A 15,174-nucleotide genomic window follows, 5' to 3' on the forward strand; every position below is an offset into this window, starting at 1 on the left:
CACAATAATTATCTTTTGTCTGATTATTCCCGTTCTCGGACGCCCTGCATGCGGTCATGCTGCACCATGTACATCTGACGACCACGTGTGCCACACCCGTGTGTGCTGACAGTGGCTAGCCGTGGCAGCCGACAGGGCGACGGCGTTTCATTCCGCAGTCTGCTGTGGTCTCCGAATCGGCGAGTCGGTGAAACCGCGTCCCGACAGATAATGCGGTGGGTGTTGAGGCGTGGAGTCGAGTGAGATGACGTAGTGGGATGAATAAATTCTTAGTGCGTCGTCACGGTTGATTCCACCCCAGGCTATTGGTGCCACCTTGCGTATCTGAACTTACCGGCGATGAGAAGCCCCCAAATTGGTGCCGGTAATGGATTTAGCAGGGTCAGGCCTTCTCGTGTCTATGAGCCTTGACCTAGAAGAATGGCTTTCAATAACCATGGAAGATGTATCGCAGACACCGAGTTGCAAGAGCTGACTTGGGGAAGAAGAACCGTTACGAGACACAAGCAAGACTTGAAATGTCAGGCTTGGTTCATCGCACGAGCAGGGAAACACACTGAGTGGAACAGACTTGTCGTGTCAACACAAGGACCGTATTACACTTAGTTATACACAATACGTACAATACGTTTGTTTGCTCTCAGCCCCAGCCCCACCAGCTCTTGATGGTATCCCCTATTGTGGCTTGTCCTGCTTCCTTCCTCTTCATGCGTTGCACGCGTTCTTCGATGAAAGTCTTTTCAATCTGCTTGGTCATGCCCTGCTGTGCCTTGAGCTCGCCCAAGATCGCCATACGTTCGATTTCCTGATCCTTCGGTGGTAGCCTAGCGATGGTATCTTGGTACTGCTTGCGCGCCTCGGGATTGATCAGAGACCAAATCTCTTCTTCCGTTTCGAGCTCGGCGCTGCCTTTTGCAGCCAAAGGTGTGATGGTGGTCTGTTTACCGGCCATGGCTCGCGCGATGTTGGCCTTGGACAGAACGCTCTCAAACTTGGGTGGTTCGCGGCCCTCTTTCTCTGCCTTCTCGATCTCCGCCTCTTGCCGGAGCATCTGTTGGTAAAGCTTGTCGGCGTGCATCTGGATCTTCTCGTCCTGATCTGGTGTGCGCGCCTCAATTGTCAAGTATCCAAGTGCCCTGAGAAACTTCGACTGCATGTCGTAGCAGCGGTTGAATTTCCTCGACTCCGCATTGCACAGCCCACCTAGCGTAAACCATTGCTTGGGATTCCTGAAGCACTCGAACTGCTCTATTTGTTCGATGGCGCAGTTCTCTATTGCAACCTGTGCGATTGAAGCATTGCGGCCGTTGTAGGCATCGACGAGGTCCTTCAGCTTGTCCTGCTCATTCTTTCCTCGCTCTAGGAGGACGTCTTGCGGTACGTAGCCCTTCCAAAGGTGTGCATAGCGACCGTCCTGGAACTGCGATTGAGGCGGAATGAAGGGTTTCTCGGACTCGGCGGGTGCTTGTGTAGGCGGCGCAGGCGCTGGTGTAGACTGCACAGGCTGCTCTTTAGGCGCGGTGGGCAGGGCGGGCTTTGGGCCTGTTGGCGACTCTTTCTTCAGGAAGTCGCGCAAGGAGGGATCGAGCTTGTCCGACTCGTTACTGCTGCTCCAGAGCCAGCCCATGATGGTTCCGGTGAGGCGGGTACAGCAGATGAATTATCGCTGAACAATGTCAAAAGTGTATGCGCGAATCGTCCATCGTCCATCGTTCACCGGGCTGGCACGTGCGCACCCCTGCTAGCGGCCGCCGCGTCACAACACGCCCACCCTCATACGCGACGGTCTTCGACCTTGAGCTCGATTGCCAGTCCCGCTATCGCTATGGCGCCTGTTGGTAAGAGAACCAGTGTCGCATATATACATAGAAGTGTGCTGACGTACACCAGATCGACGCGAGCATCGTCAACAGCGCGTGCGCGGCGCAGGGTAAACAGTCCGCCCACACACACAAACACTGCGTACTGATGCGACCAGGGCCTCAACCGTCCAGGCGTCCTTTGGATTCAATTTCGGCGCTCTAAGCGCAAAACAAGCGTCCCTTCCGCCACAGCGATCGGGGCGACGGTCGCAAACACCAGTCCAGGCCACACCGCGCAACGTAAATGGATCAGCCAGACAGCACCGCAGCTTGTCAGCACCGCGCAGCAGCAAATCGCAACGTAATCCTACGCCGAATCATAAAGCCGCGACTCCACAGTTGGGCAAAAGAAAGCGTGCATCTTCGACAACAGCGCCAGATGCCTCCGTCGAAGAAGAGGACGAGCTGAGTCCAGACCGGGCGGAGAACGTTCGCTCTGTCGAGAAGAGCAGAAGACTCGCAAGGACTGTTTCGCCTGTACTTGAGGAACCAAACGAGGCACCAGATGAGCTGTCGATCATAGATGAGACATCGGTTACGGCTGGGAAGTCACCGGGCCTTGTGGCAGGCCTCATAAACGGCAACGACGCGTCGACAAATTCACAAAGAAGGTCCAAGTCATCAGACATTGTTCCAGTCACACCGGGCATGCAACCGCAGAATGGCTCTAGACACTCGTTTGTTATGTCTACGACGGTCGAGAACACGGCGTCAAACGGGTCTCAAGTTGAAGACGACGATGCGGATGAGCTTTCCCCAGCCCAAGACAACACCGCAACACCGAAAGTGGTTTTGAGGGACTCGATTCCAATTGATGACTTAGAGGGCGGTGACGGAGACATCGACGAGCTTTCTCCTACACAAGAAACAGTCCCCGCCACAATAGCGTCAGTCGCTCAGGAAACATATAGTGAGACCATGTCCACTCCCATACCTGTAAGAAGCCGCCCACGAGGCAGGCCGCCCAAGTCGGATCGTGTAAGCGGCGCCAAGAGTCCAGTGACACCAGCGACACGCCAGTTAGAAAGGACGCAGAGAAGCAAAAAACCTATGGTCAAAGAGGTGTCGGACAACGAAGAGCCAGATGAGCTATCACCTGACACTGGGCGGACAACACTGGCTACCCCCAGACTCCAAAGGCGGACAGAGGACGAAGCACATGTGTCTGATGAAGAGTCGGAAGCATACGAGGAGGAACTGGATGTAGAAGATGACGCTCAAGAGACTACCCCGAGACCGGCTCCAAACCGCGCGTCTCCGACGCAGCCTCAACGTTCAAAGGTTCCCAGCGAGAAGCCACCACGCAAGCGACAGAAAGTTCTTGGTCCCAAGCTCGCCATATCTGTGATGCGCATGAAGGGATATGGCGTACGAGGCGTTACTGTTGCGGATACTACGCGGACAATACTCGAGGAAGCGATCGACCGCCGTCTCAGCAGGATGCTAGAAAAGATTCAAACCTCTTCAGATTCGGCGCGTCGTAAAGAACTGCGAAGCGAAGTCAATCTAGCGTTATCATTCAAAGAGAGCTTGAATGAGAAGCTACTGGACCTTCAAGATGCGAACGACGTTTTGACTACAAATCTAAAGAAGTTGAGATTCTTCAAACGGGACAACGCTGAGCTGCGGAAAGATATCTTAGCTTTACAAAACGGTCGACACGAAATTGCTCTTGAGCATGATGATATTCAGGCAGAGTTTGAGACAGAAAAGACTAAGGTTGAGGCAATGAACACACTGAGCAATAACATGTTTGAAATCGAGGTCGCTGTCCAGAACGGTCGCAAGAAGGCGCAGCAGGAAGGTCGAGAAGATGAGGGACCGGATGTTCCATTGAGTACGCTTCTGGAAACAGTAAGCAGAGATGTGGGCTCACGCGGCGGTGGGCTACTAGCGAACGTTAAGGGATTCAATGCACTATTAGAGAGGGCAGCAGGATGGCTTGAGGGAAGGGCATGATTGTAGACACCTCGATGAGCATTCTTTCGGGCGTCTTGATTTTATGTTTCTAGGATCGGTACTGTTGATACCCGGCACAGAGCCACTTTTACAAATGAATTCGATGAATGTACCCTTCACCTGCAAACGCGTGCTGTTCGGAAACAGCCTAGCGTTGCGTATGCAACAGGTGCGTCACTCCCTTTAGCGCCCTCGATCATCGATCACCGGGCCACGGGCACCTTCGCTTCTTCACCTTCACAGCTCTTTTACGAGCTGACCTCGACTAATATGAAGTTCTAGTAAACCTTCACTTCTCACCGTGATTTTGCTTGATCGAACAGGCTGTCTCTCCGTCCAGTTGGAACGGTACTGCTTACTCATTTCACCCCACAAACCTTATATGTGTACACCTGGTTTGCTTGAAACAAGTCAGCCGTGTGAGGATACACACTGCAATATGCGCGTCTCTTGAGAGACTCAACAATCCCCTCTTTGAAGAATTACACTTGCTCACACAACGCCTGCGGATCACTGTTGAGCGTCACACGGCATTCTAAACCAAAGGTCGCTTATACGGTCGTGTAACCGTGTCAGCCTTGTGTGCTGGCTTACGAACCACCAACCGCCGTTAGTTTCAACGGTCTACCCTTGCTCTCCGGCGACGGGACTGATTTCTGGTTCATTAGCGAGCTCTAGCATCAGGATATGTCTCACCCACATGCCCGGTCGCCTTATGAAGCTATGCACGTCTTCAACAGCGCAACGGAGCTTGCTGAGCCTGATGGGACTAAGAGAGGCGTGAAAACAACGAGCGCCTGCACTTATATCTCACCAGAGCGCCTTGAGGCCACGCCGCCAGCAAGCCCTACTCCGCGTAATTCAGCAAACAAGCTCTGGACTAAATGTACTCGTCGCGAGGCCTACAACCAACACATGAGAATATGGGCATCCCATCACGATTCGTCCGCCTACTTCCAAGGCAGCATCAGTCTGCATCCGCAAGGCACTTTCCCTACTGAAGATGTGGAATTGGGCATGTCGGTCAACTGCATCTTGACTGATGCGTCTGCTAGAGGCAAATCGAAGAGCATCATTGTCCGCTTGTTCAAATCTCAGCGGTATGACGCCCATGATTCTCGACAGAAAGTGCGGGGGAAGAGGGAAGCTCAGGTTGCGCCTTATCTACTGGTCATTCGTAGTGGGTCAGGTTGGATAACCGCTCGTCAGTATCTTGACCAGCTTCATTTTGCTCAGCATACGGACATTGGGAAGGAGAGGGAGGCTGATCCCCAGCAACTCTCAATCTCAAGTTGCAGTTCCAACCCTCAGCAACTTGGCCATTCTAATGTGAACGTCAACGCTAGCAGATTGACAACGACCGTTAGCTCGTTCAGTGTGTATATCAACAACACCCAGGTACCGACATCCACTACTTGGACCGCAAACGACTCCGACCTCGTCGACATCGATCACCAATCTGGCCCAAAGCCCGCGTCCTCAGCTCGCTCGAGGCACCTCAGAGCTCCTGCTTCTGCAAAAGATATCATCAAGATAAGCCCGCTGTTCCGGCCATTCCTTAGACTACCGCAAGAGCTGCAGGACGAGATTCTTTACAAGGCGGCCGGCTACACTCGCGATATTTGTCTTAGTCATACAGACTGTGCTGGACGTTCTTCATTGGTGTCGGAACCCCCGATCACAATATCGAAGCTTTTTCGGATATCCAAACGCGCCAACGAGGATCTGGTGCCCCACATCTTCTGCAGTACAAACTTCCATTTCGGCATGACAGGCTTCACCAAGTTCCTCTGGCAACTGGGACCTACCAATCGTTCTGAGCTACGGCACATCACCTTCCACTTTGGCAAGGCGTCTCTGCTGCATTGCATGCGCTGGATGGCACCAGACACGGTCTGGGAATTATTCAAACCTCCAGTGGCATCAAGTCCCCCAACTTTGACGTATTTCTGGCGATGCCAGCTTCGGGACTTGATGAAAGAGTTGACCCTCTTGACGTTGACGATCGACATAACAGACGTGCCGCCCGCCGATGTGCCCATGCTCGTCAGGATCATCAACACCGCTGTGGACAGTGTCGAGCGCATCCGAGTCATTGACAATAAGTTCCGCTCTGGAAGCTGTGCTGAAAATGGCGCACAGGACCTGAGCGCGCGATTCCCAGACATGCAACATTCTACGTGGAGGGAACTCAGTCTGCAGTATCACAAGGACTACAAGTGCCACAGGTGGCACATGCAGAATATACTGGTAATGCGCAATGTGGACTACAACTACGTGCCGATCTTGGAGACATGGATGAACCAAGAAAAGAGTTTCTTTGACTCGTAGGAAATCAAGAGAGAAGTACGAAGGATGACCAATGTAGTTGTGCTACAGCGCAACTCTAGGGCATGGATTACTGAGTAGTAACGGAGTTTTTGCAGGACTTCGGCAAAAATGCATCAGCCAGCCATTTGCGGGGCTCAGACGCATACATTATCCACGATTGTGGGATACCAGTGGCTAGCGGGTAGCTAGATAGCATACGTTCGTGCATAACAGCATCATGAGCGTTCTAGTGCAAGCAGTGTATACTATCGATTTTTCGACTGTGACTTCAAGTCCAGCCTAAACATGTCTCAGAAGTCCAAGGTTATCGTCTACAAAACATGTCCAGAGAGACATGAATCATAAGGACAATGGCTGATGTTCGATCAAGTCTTCTGAATTCGAATGTTTGTTGTCGAGAGAGCGGTCATCTACGCCCATAGCAATCCTCAAGCAGCTCGAACAGCATCAGCTCGGTTGGCGAGTGGTATGCGATCCCTGTATCCATGAAACTTGCGCATGTCCGCTTCTCGCCCACGGTAGTCTTCCTCATCACCAACGTCCCCTGTCCTCTGTCCATCCACTCCACCTTATCGCCACGAGACGCCAGCAACTCCTTCTCCTCTGGCTTCGTCACGACGGGAGTCAAGCGCGCCGACTTGCGCGGCAACACACGCGGACAGGGCTCCTTCCACACCTCCAACGTATGCTGTGCCCACCCCAACTCCGCCGCATCAGACGACAGCGACAGGAAACCCCCAAGCCCAAACCGCGGCGATGAACGGATAGCCACACCAGCAACATGGTGCTCCAACCGCAACCTGACCTGCACGTCGCCCCACTTCCTCCTCACATCCGCATCCATCAACGCAGTAAGCGTGCGCACCATGGCCCTCGGGATTTGGCCCGCGCTGCGGCGGTTGTGCTTGCTTTTCAGCACGCCGTCCGGCGCGTCCCACAAGACCTGCACATCGTACTTGGCCACCTTGTGCAGCCAGGGATGCAGCTTCGCCAGCTTGTGCAGGTGCGTCTCGATCTTCTTGTCCCAGTGCTCTTGCACGAACGTGTTCACGCGGCCTTTGAACACGATGCCGATGCGTAGCGTTATGTCGTGATTGAGGAGCCAGGTGCGGTACTCGTTGCCTTCGAGGAAGTTGTAGCGTTGCAGTGCGAGCAGGTCGGTGGAGCCATAGTGCACCGGGCAGATCTGAACGAGGGTGTGTTTGCAGGTGTAGGACTTGAGCTGCAGTGGGAGACCGGAGTTAGTGGGTGTCGGTGAGGATGCGAGGCAGCTGTAGACTGAGTTTCGCAGCTCAGGTGGAAGAAGTGGGAGAAGAGTGCGCATCGTTGTTGCCATTGCGTAGTCTGGGACAGAGCCTGAAGGCGGGACTGGCAGCTGTGATCAAAAGCAAGCGCGAGAGACGTTTGTCGCGTGGGAAATAAGAAGGCGTGCTGATTTCAACGCCGCAATCAAGTCACCGATAAGCACAATTCACAAGTGAAACACACAGTGGAAGACCCAATAGAGCAAGCTATGCTTGCGTGTGTAGAAATTGTATCACGTGACGACGATGCCTTTACTGGAGGTGGTCTCGGAGGATTGGTATCCGAACTTTGTTTTCGATTAGCCATGTTTGCAATTCCAGGCGTGTTGGCCACCAGTACCTTTTGCTTGTTCTGCCAACTTCTGGAGGGGAACAAGCTTGGAGGTGAATTTCAAAATTTGTTGATCGGCGCCGGCTCGGCACGAAGGTTTTTTTCTGGGCCGTCGGCGAAGACGGGGGGGAACGCATCTGGATCGTGAAGTCACAAACGTGATGCGAAACTTTTTTTTGCCGATGCTGTCTACATGCATATTAGAAGCCTTATCCATGAGGACGACTCATGCACTGCACCGATCGTCGGGGTCCGAACATCGCCACTGTGCTTTCGTCGAGAGAATCCTTACTTAAGTTGCGGTACCTAAAAGCCTCTCAAGCTATTATCGGCACAAGATGTGCTTGACGTGATGGGTCTGGAAGATTGCATATCGCAGGCACCTGTTGGCAATCTAAGTCCTTTAAGCCAGGTTGGAATCTTGTAAGAGAAACGTTGTTCAAGACATTTTAGACTCAGTGATTGTTGTGCAGAGTGCAGGGCTTCCTGTCGTTTTATGATTCGGGAGTGTGTTGACTCACTCCCTCATCGTGACTCTGACAACTCGATGCGACACCCTTGTAGACGGCTACAATCCAAAACCCTTCTCTAGGATGAGTGCTTCCGTTACCTGTAGCCGTGAGAGCGGTCCGAAGGCAAGGTCGCCCTTCCGAGGTTGCCGCGTGCTTGTTGTGTGGCCTTCCAGCTCCCCACCTGTTGGCGCCTGGGAACTGCTGTTGGGAAGAGGGCCCATGCGATATGTTCAACATTAGTTCTCTTGGTTTTACAAATATCATGACTGAATGAGATCACGGTACTGGAGATGTGGTCCGATGAGAGAACCTGGAGCATTTAGGCAGGGCTCATCCAATCTGTGTTTGTGACGCCACTTAGTGTCTGGTACCGTCTCGGTGCGCATCCCTTGACGACTCAAGTGCTGCAGCGGACGAATGACCAAAAGGGAGTTCTGGACAATGCCGCTGTTTCATCGACGGGCATTGCCAACCTTTGGGAGGGTGGGAACTAACTAGTATGAGAAGGAGCCTAGGTAAGAAACGGCATGGAAGGCCAAAAGGAAACCAGAATCTTTCCGAAACGCATCTAACGTGCTAACAATTGGTCTCCTGATCAAAGACGTCAGATACGAAGCTGGGCAATCTGGCTATGGGAACCCAAAATCGTGAAAACAGAAGGTTGTAGAACCCCTTGCCTTACGAGAAAGCTGCGGAACGGTCCACATGTGTTGGCGGTAGTTGCCTGCGGTCTGGACTTTTGGCGCCACTGCTACCAGACACCATCCAACGTTCGGGCTTGGTTGAACCCGCTGATTGAACCAACATATTACGCCAGCACGTCCATGTCGATTGCTTCCTGGGGCTAGGTTCTGAGGACCCGTTGATGGCCCCCGCCCTGCGTGAGAACCCGCTCACGGCCAAGGCTGCCGACGCCTCTTTCTCATTGCATCCTTTCTTTTCTGGTTGGATCACTGCATCCACTCCATGGATTGGTCCTGACAAATTCACCCAATCATCCCACTAGCCGCTCACGATATCACTTCCAGTGTGGCGTCAACGAACAACCTGAGAAAAGTTTGGTGGTGCCCCTCACAACCTTCAAATTTTCCGAACCCACGAGGCACGCAGGGGTCAGACCGGCGAAAGGAGAGTTCCTTTCAGCTGACCTGCAGCCACAGTAAGGCTTTATGTCATATGTGGATCACACTATGTTTTGGAGTACTAATCGTGCATCTTCGATAGACAGATCACTTTGCTGGCACATAGATAAGTAAGCCCATACCCCGATCTTCCTAGGTAAACCGCTTGACGCCCAGCTGGCCTGCAGTTTCTAATTGGCCTGCAGTTTCTAATTCGATGCACAGGCCTTCCAAAGTATTACTTTAGTTGGATCGCGAACGACCCCGGAACTGCAATCGAACGATTGTCCTTGGGTTGCCCGTTGACGACGCACTCTCCCGCTGCAGGGTACCTAGGTAGTGCGTAAGGCCAACATGCGTCTCGGAGAGACATTCGGCTCTGGTCGGATAAGCGCTTCAACATCTCCAAAATCTCAGAAATCAATAACGAAAATCGTCTACATTGTTATCGACACCTGCTTCGCGACTTTGACGGACTTCGATCAGGGAAAAGGATCCACGAGCATCGACTCAGTACACACGACATCGCACGTCGCTAACATTCGTGCTAAAAAGATCATGTTCGCTCGTATCAATCTCAATAATACATGTCAAGTAGACAAGGACAAAATTCTCGAGGAGATAAAGGATGGGCTCTACACCGGGATCGGCATCGGCGGAGACGAAAACACTGGATGCTATGCAAGGAAGTGTGAGGTTGAGGCAAAGCCCGTAGATATCGAAGATGATGGTAGCAGTGAGGAAGACCACGATGGTGAAGACTGGAGTATGGGATGAAGCTTTGAAGGTCACAACCTCCTGGTGTCATGGCGGGGATCAAGGAGAGGATCCATCCGGGATAAAACATAACAACACAGGCAACAAGTAACATCGCATGATCGAGGGGACGCGATAACAACGGCGGTCGAGGAATGTATTGGAAGTAAGGTCAGATCGCATACTGACGATGAAACAAACTCACCAATCTCCGCCATGATGCCACGTAACAGGCCCCTGTAACGTCACTGGATTAAGCTGTGAACGATCGATCGAAAAGCTACAGTCAGTACGTACCAGCCTTATATACAATATCTACCGACCTCTCAATCCTACGCCTATCTCAGCGAGCCATCGGCCAAACTTCAGGCCACTGTATATTACACCTTAGACGTTGATCCAGCAAGAAATTTCGTATTCACAAATGATGAGGTGCGCTAAGAAGTTGTCCGGACCTGATCAGCAGAATGTGTATGTCAGCGTAGGAGAAGAAGAACCATTGTCGTGCACGAAAAGGAAACACCGGTTTTTAAAGTGGCAAGTACCTAGGTAGAGTAGGTATGTGTTGTACGTGCTGGGCTTGGGAAATGTCGTGTCAATATATCGAGTCACGTAGGACTATTCCTGCAATGTAATGATGTTATGACCTGCTGCAAGAGTATCTCCAGGTCACTGCTGCGATCCCTGGTAAGCTGCCTCAGGTGAATGTTTAATCCATCTGTCTCGTGTTAAAGTGTTGCTGCATCCTTGGATAATAACACTATCGTCAATGGATTTACTGGGTAGCAAGTTGCAACTGGTCACGTTGACCAAAAGTGGCGCAGAAGCTGTACAAGATCCGAGGCATCTCCAGACTTCGTCTCCCCGCGCGGACGTCATCATGCATCCAAACAAGAAACTACCACCACACACCTCAGACATGCCGATTACCATGGTGTCCACAGCCCTCCACCAACAAAATGTCAACTGGATACTTTCCCAAGCGTGAGAAGGTGGGTCTTGAAGATCTTTTTAAGGGCCTTGTCACCGCGTCCCACATCCTCCACCGCCATGATGTTTTCGATGCATACGGGCACATCTCAGTTCGCTCGCCAGATAATGCAGCGACCTTTTGGATGCCTTGCAACATGCCTCCAGCCCTGGTGAGCTCCCCGGATGACCTAGTCGAGTATCATGTCGAATCCGCGGAAGCTGTCGAGAAGAACGCAAAGCCAGGTTATCTCGAGCGTCACATTCACAGCGAGATATACAAACGGTTTCCAGGCATCAACAGTATCGTGCATAGTCATGCAAGCGATGTGCTTCCGTACTGCGTCAGTGGCGTTCCATTGAAGAACACTATCCACATGGCCGGCTTCCTAGGTGAGAGCACGTGTTTTTGCTTGTACGCTCTCGACTGACCTGATCCTTGTAGGAACAAATGTCCCAGTATGGACTTCCTCTGGTTCAGACTTCCTCGTACGTGACTCAACCCTGGGCGCTTCACTCGCTGCATCATTCAAGCCGGCGACATCGGCGGGATTCATTTACTCAAAAGTGCGGTCGGCTCTTCCGGGGGCCAAGCCTGAAGCTTCTCTGGAGCCGGAGTAAGTATATCCATAATACTTCCGTGATTTGTATCCGCTGACTTGAGTTTGTAGCCACGCTGTGGTCCTGCTCGAGGGACATGGCTTTACTACCTTAGCACACGGCATCGAGGAAGCTGTGTACCAAGCCATATATACAAAGGAGGCCGCTAAAGCGCAGACCACAGCGCTAACCATCCACAACGCGTTCTTCAGCCACACCCTAGAGGGCAAAATCGATATCGAAGCAGGGGGCAAGATCAAGTCAGGGAAAGCGAAGGGTGAAGGCGATCTCAAGTATCTGACTGAGAAGCAATCCCATGACACTTGGACGTCTATGCAAGGAACGGTTTCAAGACCGTGGGCGCTGTGGTGTCGAGAAGTGGAGATTAGCCCGCTTTACAGAAACGACTGTCCAACAGGTGAAGACTGAGGTGGGTTCGGATCTCCGCGCATATCGGTAGGGTCCTCGTCGGAAGACGCCATGATTGGTTTGGAACCGATGTTGTCGTACTCTATCTGGAAAACCTCCTGACGAGATCGATTGCACGGAGTTGCGTTGGCGCTTACGCCGGCTTCGAGGCGCACTATTGTTCCGCACACCTCCCGTTGCGGCTAAGATCGACTAATTTTCCACCCCTCGTCAATCTCAATACAATAGCGTACCACCTTGTCAGCGGGCCCTTTCTTCTTGCATGTTACTGTCTTTGAGTTTTTGACTCCGCTTCTGCTCGGTTTGAAACAATTGTGTACTCCTACATCTGTACTTCGATGTTGCAATCAGCCCCACAAGTGTGCGGAGCAACAGAGCCACATCTCTTACCTGAAACAGAGTCGCCAAGACGTCCAAAGTGCTTATACCGCGTGGGCGCGGCAGTTGGACTAATGTGACCACTCAGCGTCCCGTTTCACCTCGGCTTGTGTGGCCAAATCGACGCGTTCTGCCGAAGTTGTTTCAATCACCACGCCCATGTCAATAAGACGCTATATTGCAACACAAATTGCTCCTCGGGCCATCATGCAGCGAGGAATGCGGAGAACCAGGAACGGACGAACGACAATCGAGAACGCGATGTAAGCTTTGGGCGGTGAAGGCTTAATCTGTTACGCGTGACCCTGTCTTTCTGATCAACTCGTATAAGTATATGGGAGAGTCAGTGAGCATGGCTGTGAGGCCTTGCAAGTAGTGGAAATTAAGAGGGTTGTGGAAGAATTGGCGCCGAGAGAACACTACAGGCTCCCTGACTCTGTGGCGGTGAATTGCCGTGCAGCAGTATATGTAACGCTGAGAAGATGCATCGCCGTCTGGTATTTAGTCTTGACAAGCCTTCTTGTGGCTGTTCCAAGGCTTACATCTTGAACTTTACTCCATTCTTGTGTCCGTCATGCTTCTCAAATCCGGCTTGCTGGCTACGGCCACTCTTTCTTCCTCGGTGCTGGCCGCCTTCGGTGTTACCAAGTCTGGAAGCAACTTCGTCGTCGATGCTGGCTCGAGCAATGCTTTGGTTTTCACAGTAAATGGCGCAAACTGCGATATCACCTCGATCAAGTACCGTGGCGAGGAATTCCAGTATGCTTCAAAGGGATCACATATTTCTTCTGGCCTTGGTTCGGCCACAGTTTCATCTGCCATCATTGGTAAGTTTGCTTACTCTTATTTGTAAGATGTTACTCACCGATTTGCTAGGCTCTGTTGCAAAGATCACTTGCACGACCTCCACTTTGACCCATTACTATGTGGTCAAGTCGGCCGACCCAACCATCTACATGGCCACCTACACCACTGCTGAACCAGATATTGGAGAACTACGCTTCATCGCTCGTCTCAACCCTTCGACATTGCCTTCCGAGTACCCCTTCGGTGTTGTATCTACAACTGCTGGCTCCAGTTCAACTGTCGAGGGTTCAGACGTGTTTGTCGTAGGTGGTCAAACACGATCAAAGTTCTACTCCAGTGAGCGCTTCATTGATGATAACAGAGTATGTTTATTCAACTTCCGTATACTGGTACGAGTACTGACTATTCCAGCAATGCGTGTACCGTGGAGAAGACGTTCACGTCTGTATGCTGCTCAACTCTCAGTCGTACGAGAGCTCATCCGGTGGTCCCTTCTTCCGTGATATCAACTCAAATAATGCTGGTGATTCCACAAACCTGTACTTCTACATGAACTCGGGTCATGTACAGACCGAGAAGTTCCGCATGGGTCTTCACGGTCCTTACGCTATGGCCTTCTCTCGTAGTGGCATCCCAGCGGGTGGCTCATCGCTCGACACTTCTTTTTTCAAAGACCTCTCCATTACCGGGTACGTTGCTGCCTCTGGTCGTGGAACGGTTACCGGTACCGCGACTGGAGTTGGCTCTAGCTTCCAAAAGGTCTTGCACTGGTACAACGACGCTGCGCAATACTGGGTTTACGCCGACAGCGCCGGCAAGTTCACCTCACCTTCGATGAAGCCTGGAACATACACACAGGTGCTATACCAAGGTGAATTTAAGGTCAAGGCCACCAGCGTTACTGTCAAGGCCGGCTCCGCCACTACCGCCAATATCGCTGCCGACACCGAAACTAAGACATCTGTCTGGCGAATTGGTGACTGGGATGGCACACCCAAGGGTTTCAGAAATGCCGCGAATCAACTACGTATGCACCCTTCCGACTCCCGCATGGAATCCTGGGGCTCTCTGACCTACACCGTTGGTTCTTCCAGTCTCGGAAATGTACCCATGGCCCTGGTCAAAGGCACAAATCAGTTGACCATCAAGTTTACCGGCGCCACCGGCTCAACACTTCGCGTTGGAACCACACTTTCGTTCGCAAGCTGTCGTCCTGGTGTTGTGGTGAACTCTTGGACTGCGACCACTCCGGCAGCACCAACTAAGATTGACTCCAGAGGCCTGACTCGTGGTGCGTACCGGGGCTTTGGCGAGGTTTATAACTTCAGCATCCCGTCCGGAACTCTGACCAGTGGAACGAACACTGTTACCATCACCTGCGTTAGCGGCAGCACGGGTGACGGCTTCCTTGCGCCGAACGTTATTCTCGATGCGATAGAACTTTTCCAATAGTGTCTTGGAAGTGCATGGTAGCGTTGTGCTTGGGGACGTGAGCACTTGATTCTTTCCGTACATATCATTCCCAATATTCTTGCTTGTACATACTTTCAGACATCTTACAAATACATTTCTCGGCTCGCGATGGAACTGTCATGCTGGCTTTCCCGAGAGTAGTATACCTTAGCATCCCATGTGCCGATGATGTGTTGATTGGAGGGATCTAGCATGGCCGACACTTTGATCGGTGAGCCAGCCGCCGTGAAAGATTAGGCAGAAGAACCGTTGCATAGCCGCTTTCAGACATCGTGCATTGTGGAACACACCGTCTTTCGCAAGCCCCGTGGGTACTACTGTAGGCACATTCCGGCCCATGCC

At 52.1% G+C, this 15,174-nt stretch overlaps 7 protein-coding genes across 7 annotated transcripts; 5 read left to right on the forward strand and 2 right to left on the reverse strand.

The window, feature by feature from the left end:
* Positions 1–164: 164 nt before the first annotated feature.
* C7974DRAFT_228157 (uncharacterized protein) lies at positions 165–1,811 on the reverse strand. The gene has a single exon (XM_046137321.1). It carries the CDS (start codon positions 1,625–1,627, stop codon positions 641–643), a length of 987 nt encoding a protein of 328 aa, XP_045994696.1. The 5' UTR covers positions 1,628–1,811; the 3' UTR covers positions 165–640.
* C7974DRAFT_399144 (uncharacterized protein) lies at positions 1,669–4,054 on the forward strand. Its single transcript, XM_046142394.1, has 3 exons — positions 1,669–1,838; positions 1,891–1,930; positions 1,979–4,054. The coding sequence occupies exons 1-3, from the start codon at positions 1,826–1,828 to the stop codon at positions 3,819–3,821; spliced, it is 1,896 nt and encodes a 631-aa protein (XP_045994697.1). The 5' UTR covers positions 1,669–1,825; the 3' UTR covers positions 3,822–4,054.
* Positions 4,055–4,544: 490 nt separating this feature from the next.
* C7974DRAFT_315878 (uncharacterized protein) lies at positions 4,545–6,152 on the forward strand (the record flags this gene model as incomplete). Its single annotated transcript, XM_046138531.1, has 2 exons — positions 4,545–5,112; positions 5,305–6,152. 2 exons carry the CDS (start codon positions 4,545–4,547, stop codon positions 6,150–6,152), a joined length of 1,416 nt encoding a protein of 471 aa, XP_045994698.1.
* A 203-nt stretch (positions 6,153–6,355) lies between these two features.
* Positions 6,356–7,622, reverse strand: C7974DRAFT_228151 (uncharacterized protein). Its single transcript, XM_046137320.1, has one exon. It carries the CDS (start codon positions 7,486–7,488, stop codon positions 6,559–6,561), a length of 930 nt encoding a protein of 309 aa, XP_045994699.1. The 5' UTR covers positions 7,489–7,622; the 3' UTR covers positions 6,356–6,558.
* Positions 7,623–9,774: 2,152 nt separating this feature from the next.
* Positions 9,775–10,197, forward strand: C7974DRAFT_378316 (uncharacterized protein; the record flags this gene model as incomplete). Its single annotated transcript, XM_046140402.1, has 1 exon — positions 9,775–10,197. The coding sequence occupies one exon, from the start codon at positions 9,775–9,777 to the stop codon at positions 10,195–10,197; it is 423 nt and encodes a 140-aa protein (XP_045994700.1).
* A 938-nt stretch (positions 10,198–11,135) lies between these two features.
* Positions 11,136–12,174, forward strand: C7974DRAFT_316764 (class II aldolase and Adducin N-terminal domain-containing protein; the record flags this gene model as incomplete). The annotated part of the gene is made up of 3 exons (XM_046138575.1): positions 11,136–11,538; positions 11,591–11,762; positions 11,817–12,174. The coding sequence occupies 3 exons, from the start codon at positions 11,136–11,138 to the stop codon at positions 12,172–12,174; spliced, it is 933 nt and encodes a 310-aa protein (XP_045994701.1).
* Positions 12,175–13,126: 952 nt separating this feature from the next.
* On the forward strand, positions 13,127–14,811 carry C7974DRAFT_435655 (Rhamnogalacturonase B, N-terminal-domain-containing protein; the record flags this gene model as incomplete). Its single annotated transcript, XM_046145075.1, has 3 exons — positions 13,127–13,379; positions 13,429–13,721; positions 13,771–14,811. 3 exons carry the CDS (start codon positions 13,127–13,129, stop codon positions 14,809–14,811), a joined length of 1,587 nt encoding a protein of 528 aa, XP_045994702.1.
* Positions 14,812–15,174: the final 363 nt, after the last annotated feature.

This window comes from Boeremia exigua (genome assembly GCF_020726555.1).
Source record: "Boeremia exigua strain MPI-SDFR-AT-0100 chromosome Unknown C7974scaffold_9, whole genome shotgun sequence".
NCBI classification, from domain to species: domain Eukaryota; kingdom Fungi; phylum Ascomycota; class Dothideomycetes; order Pleosporales; family Didymellaceae; genus Boeremia; species Boeremia exigua.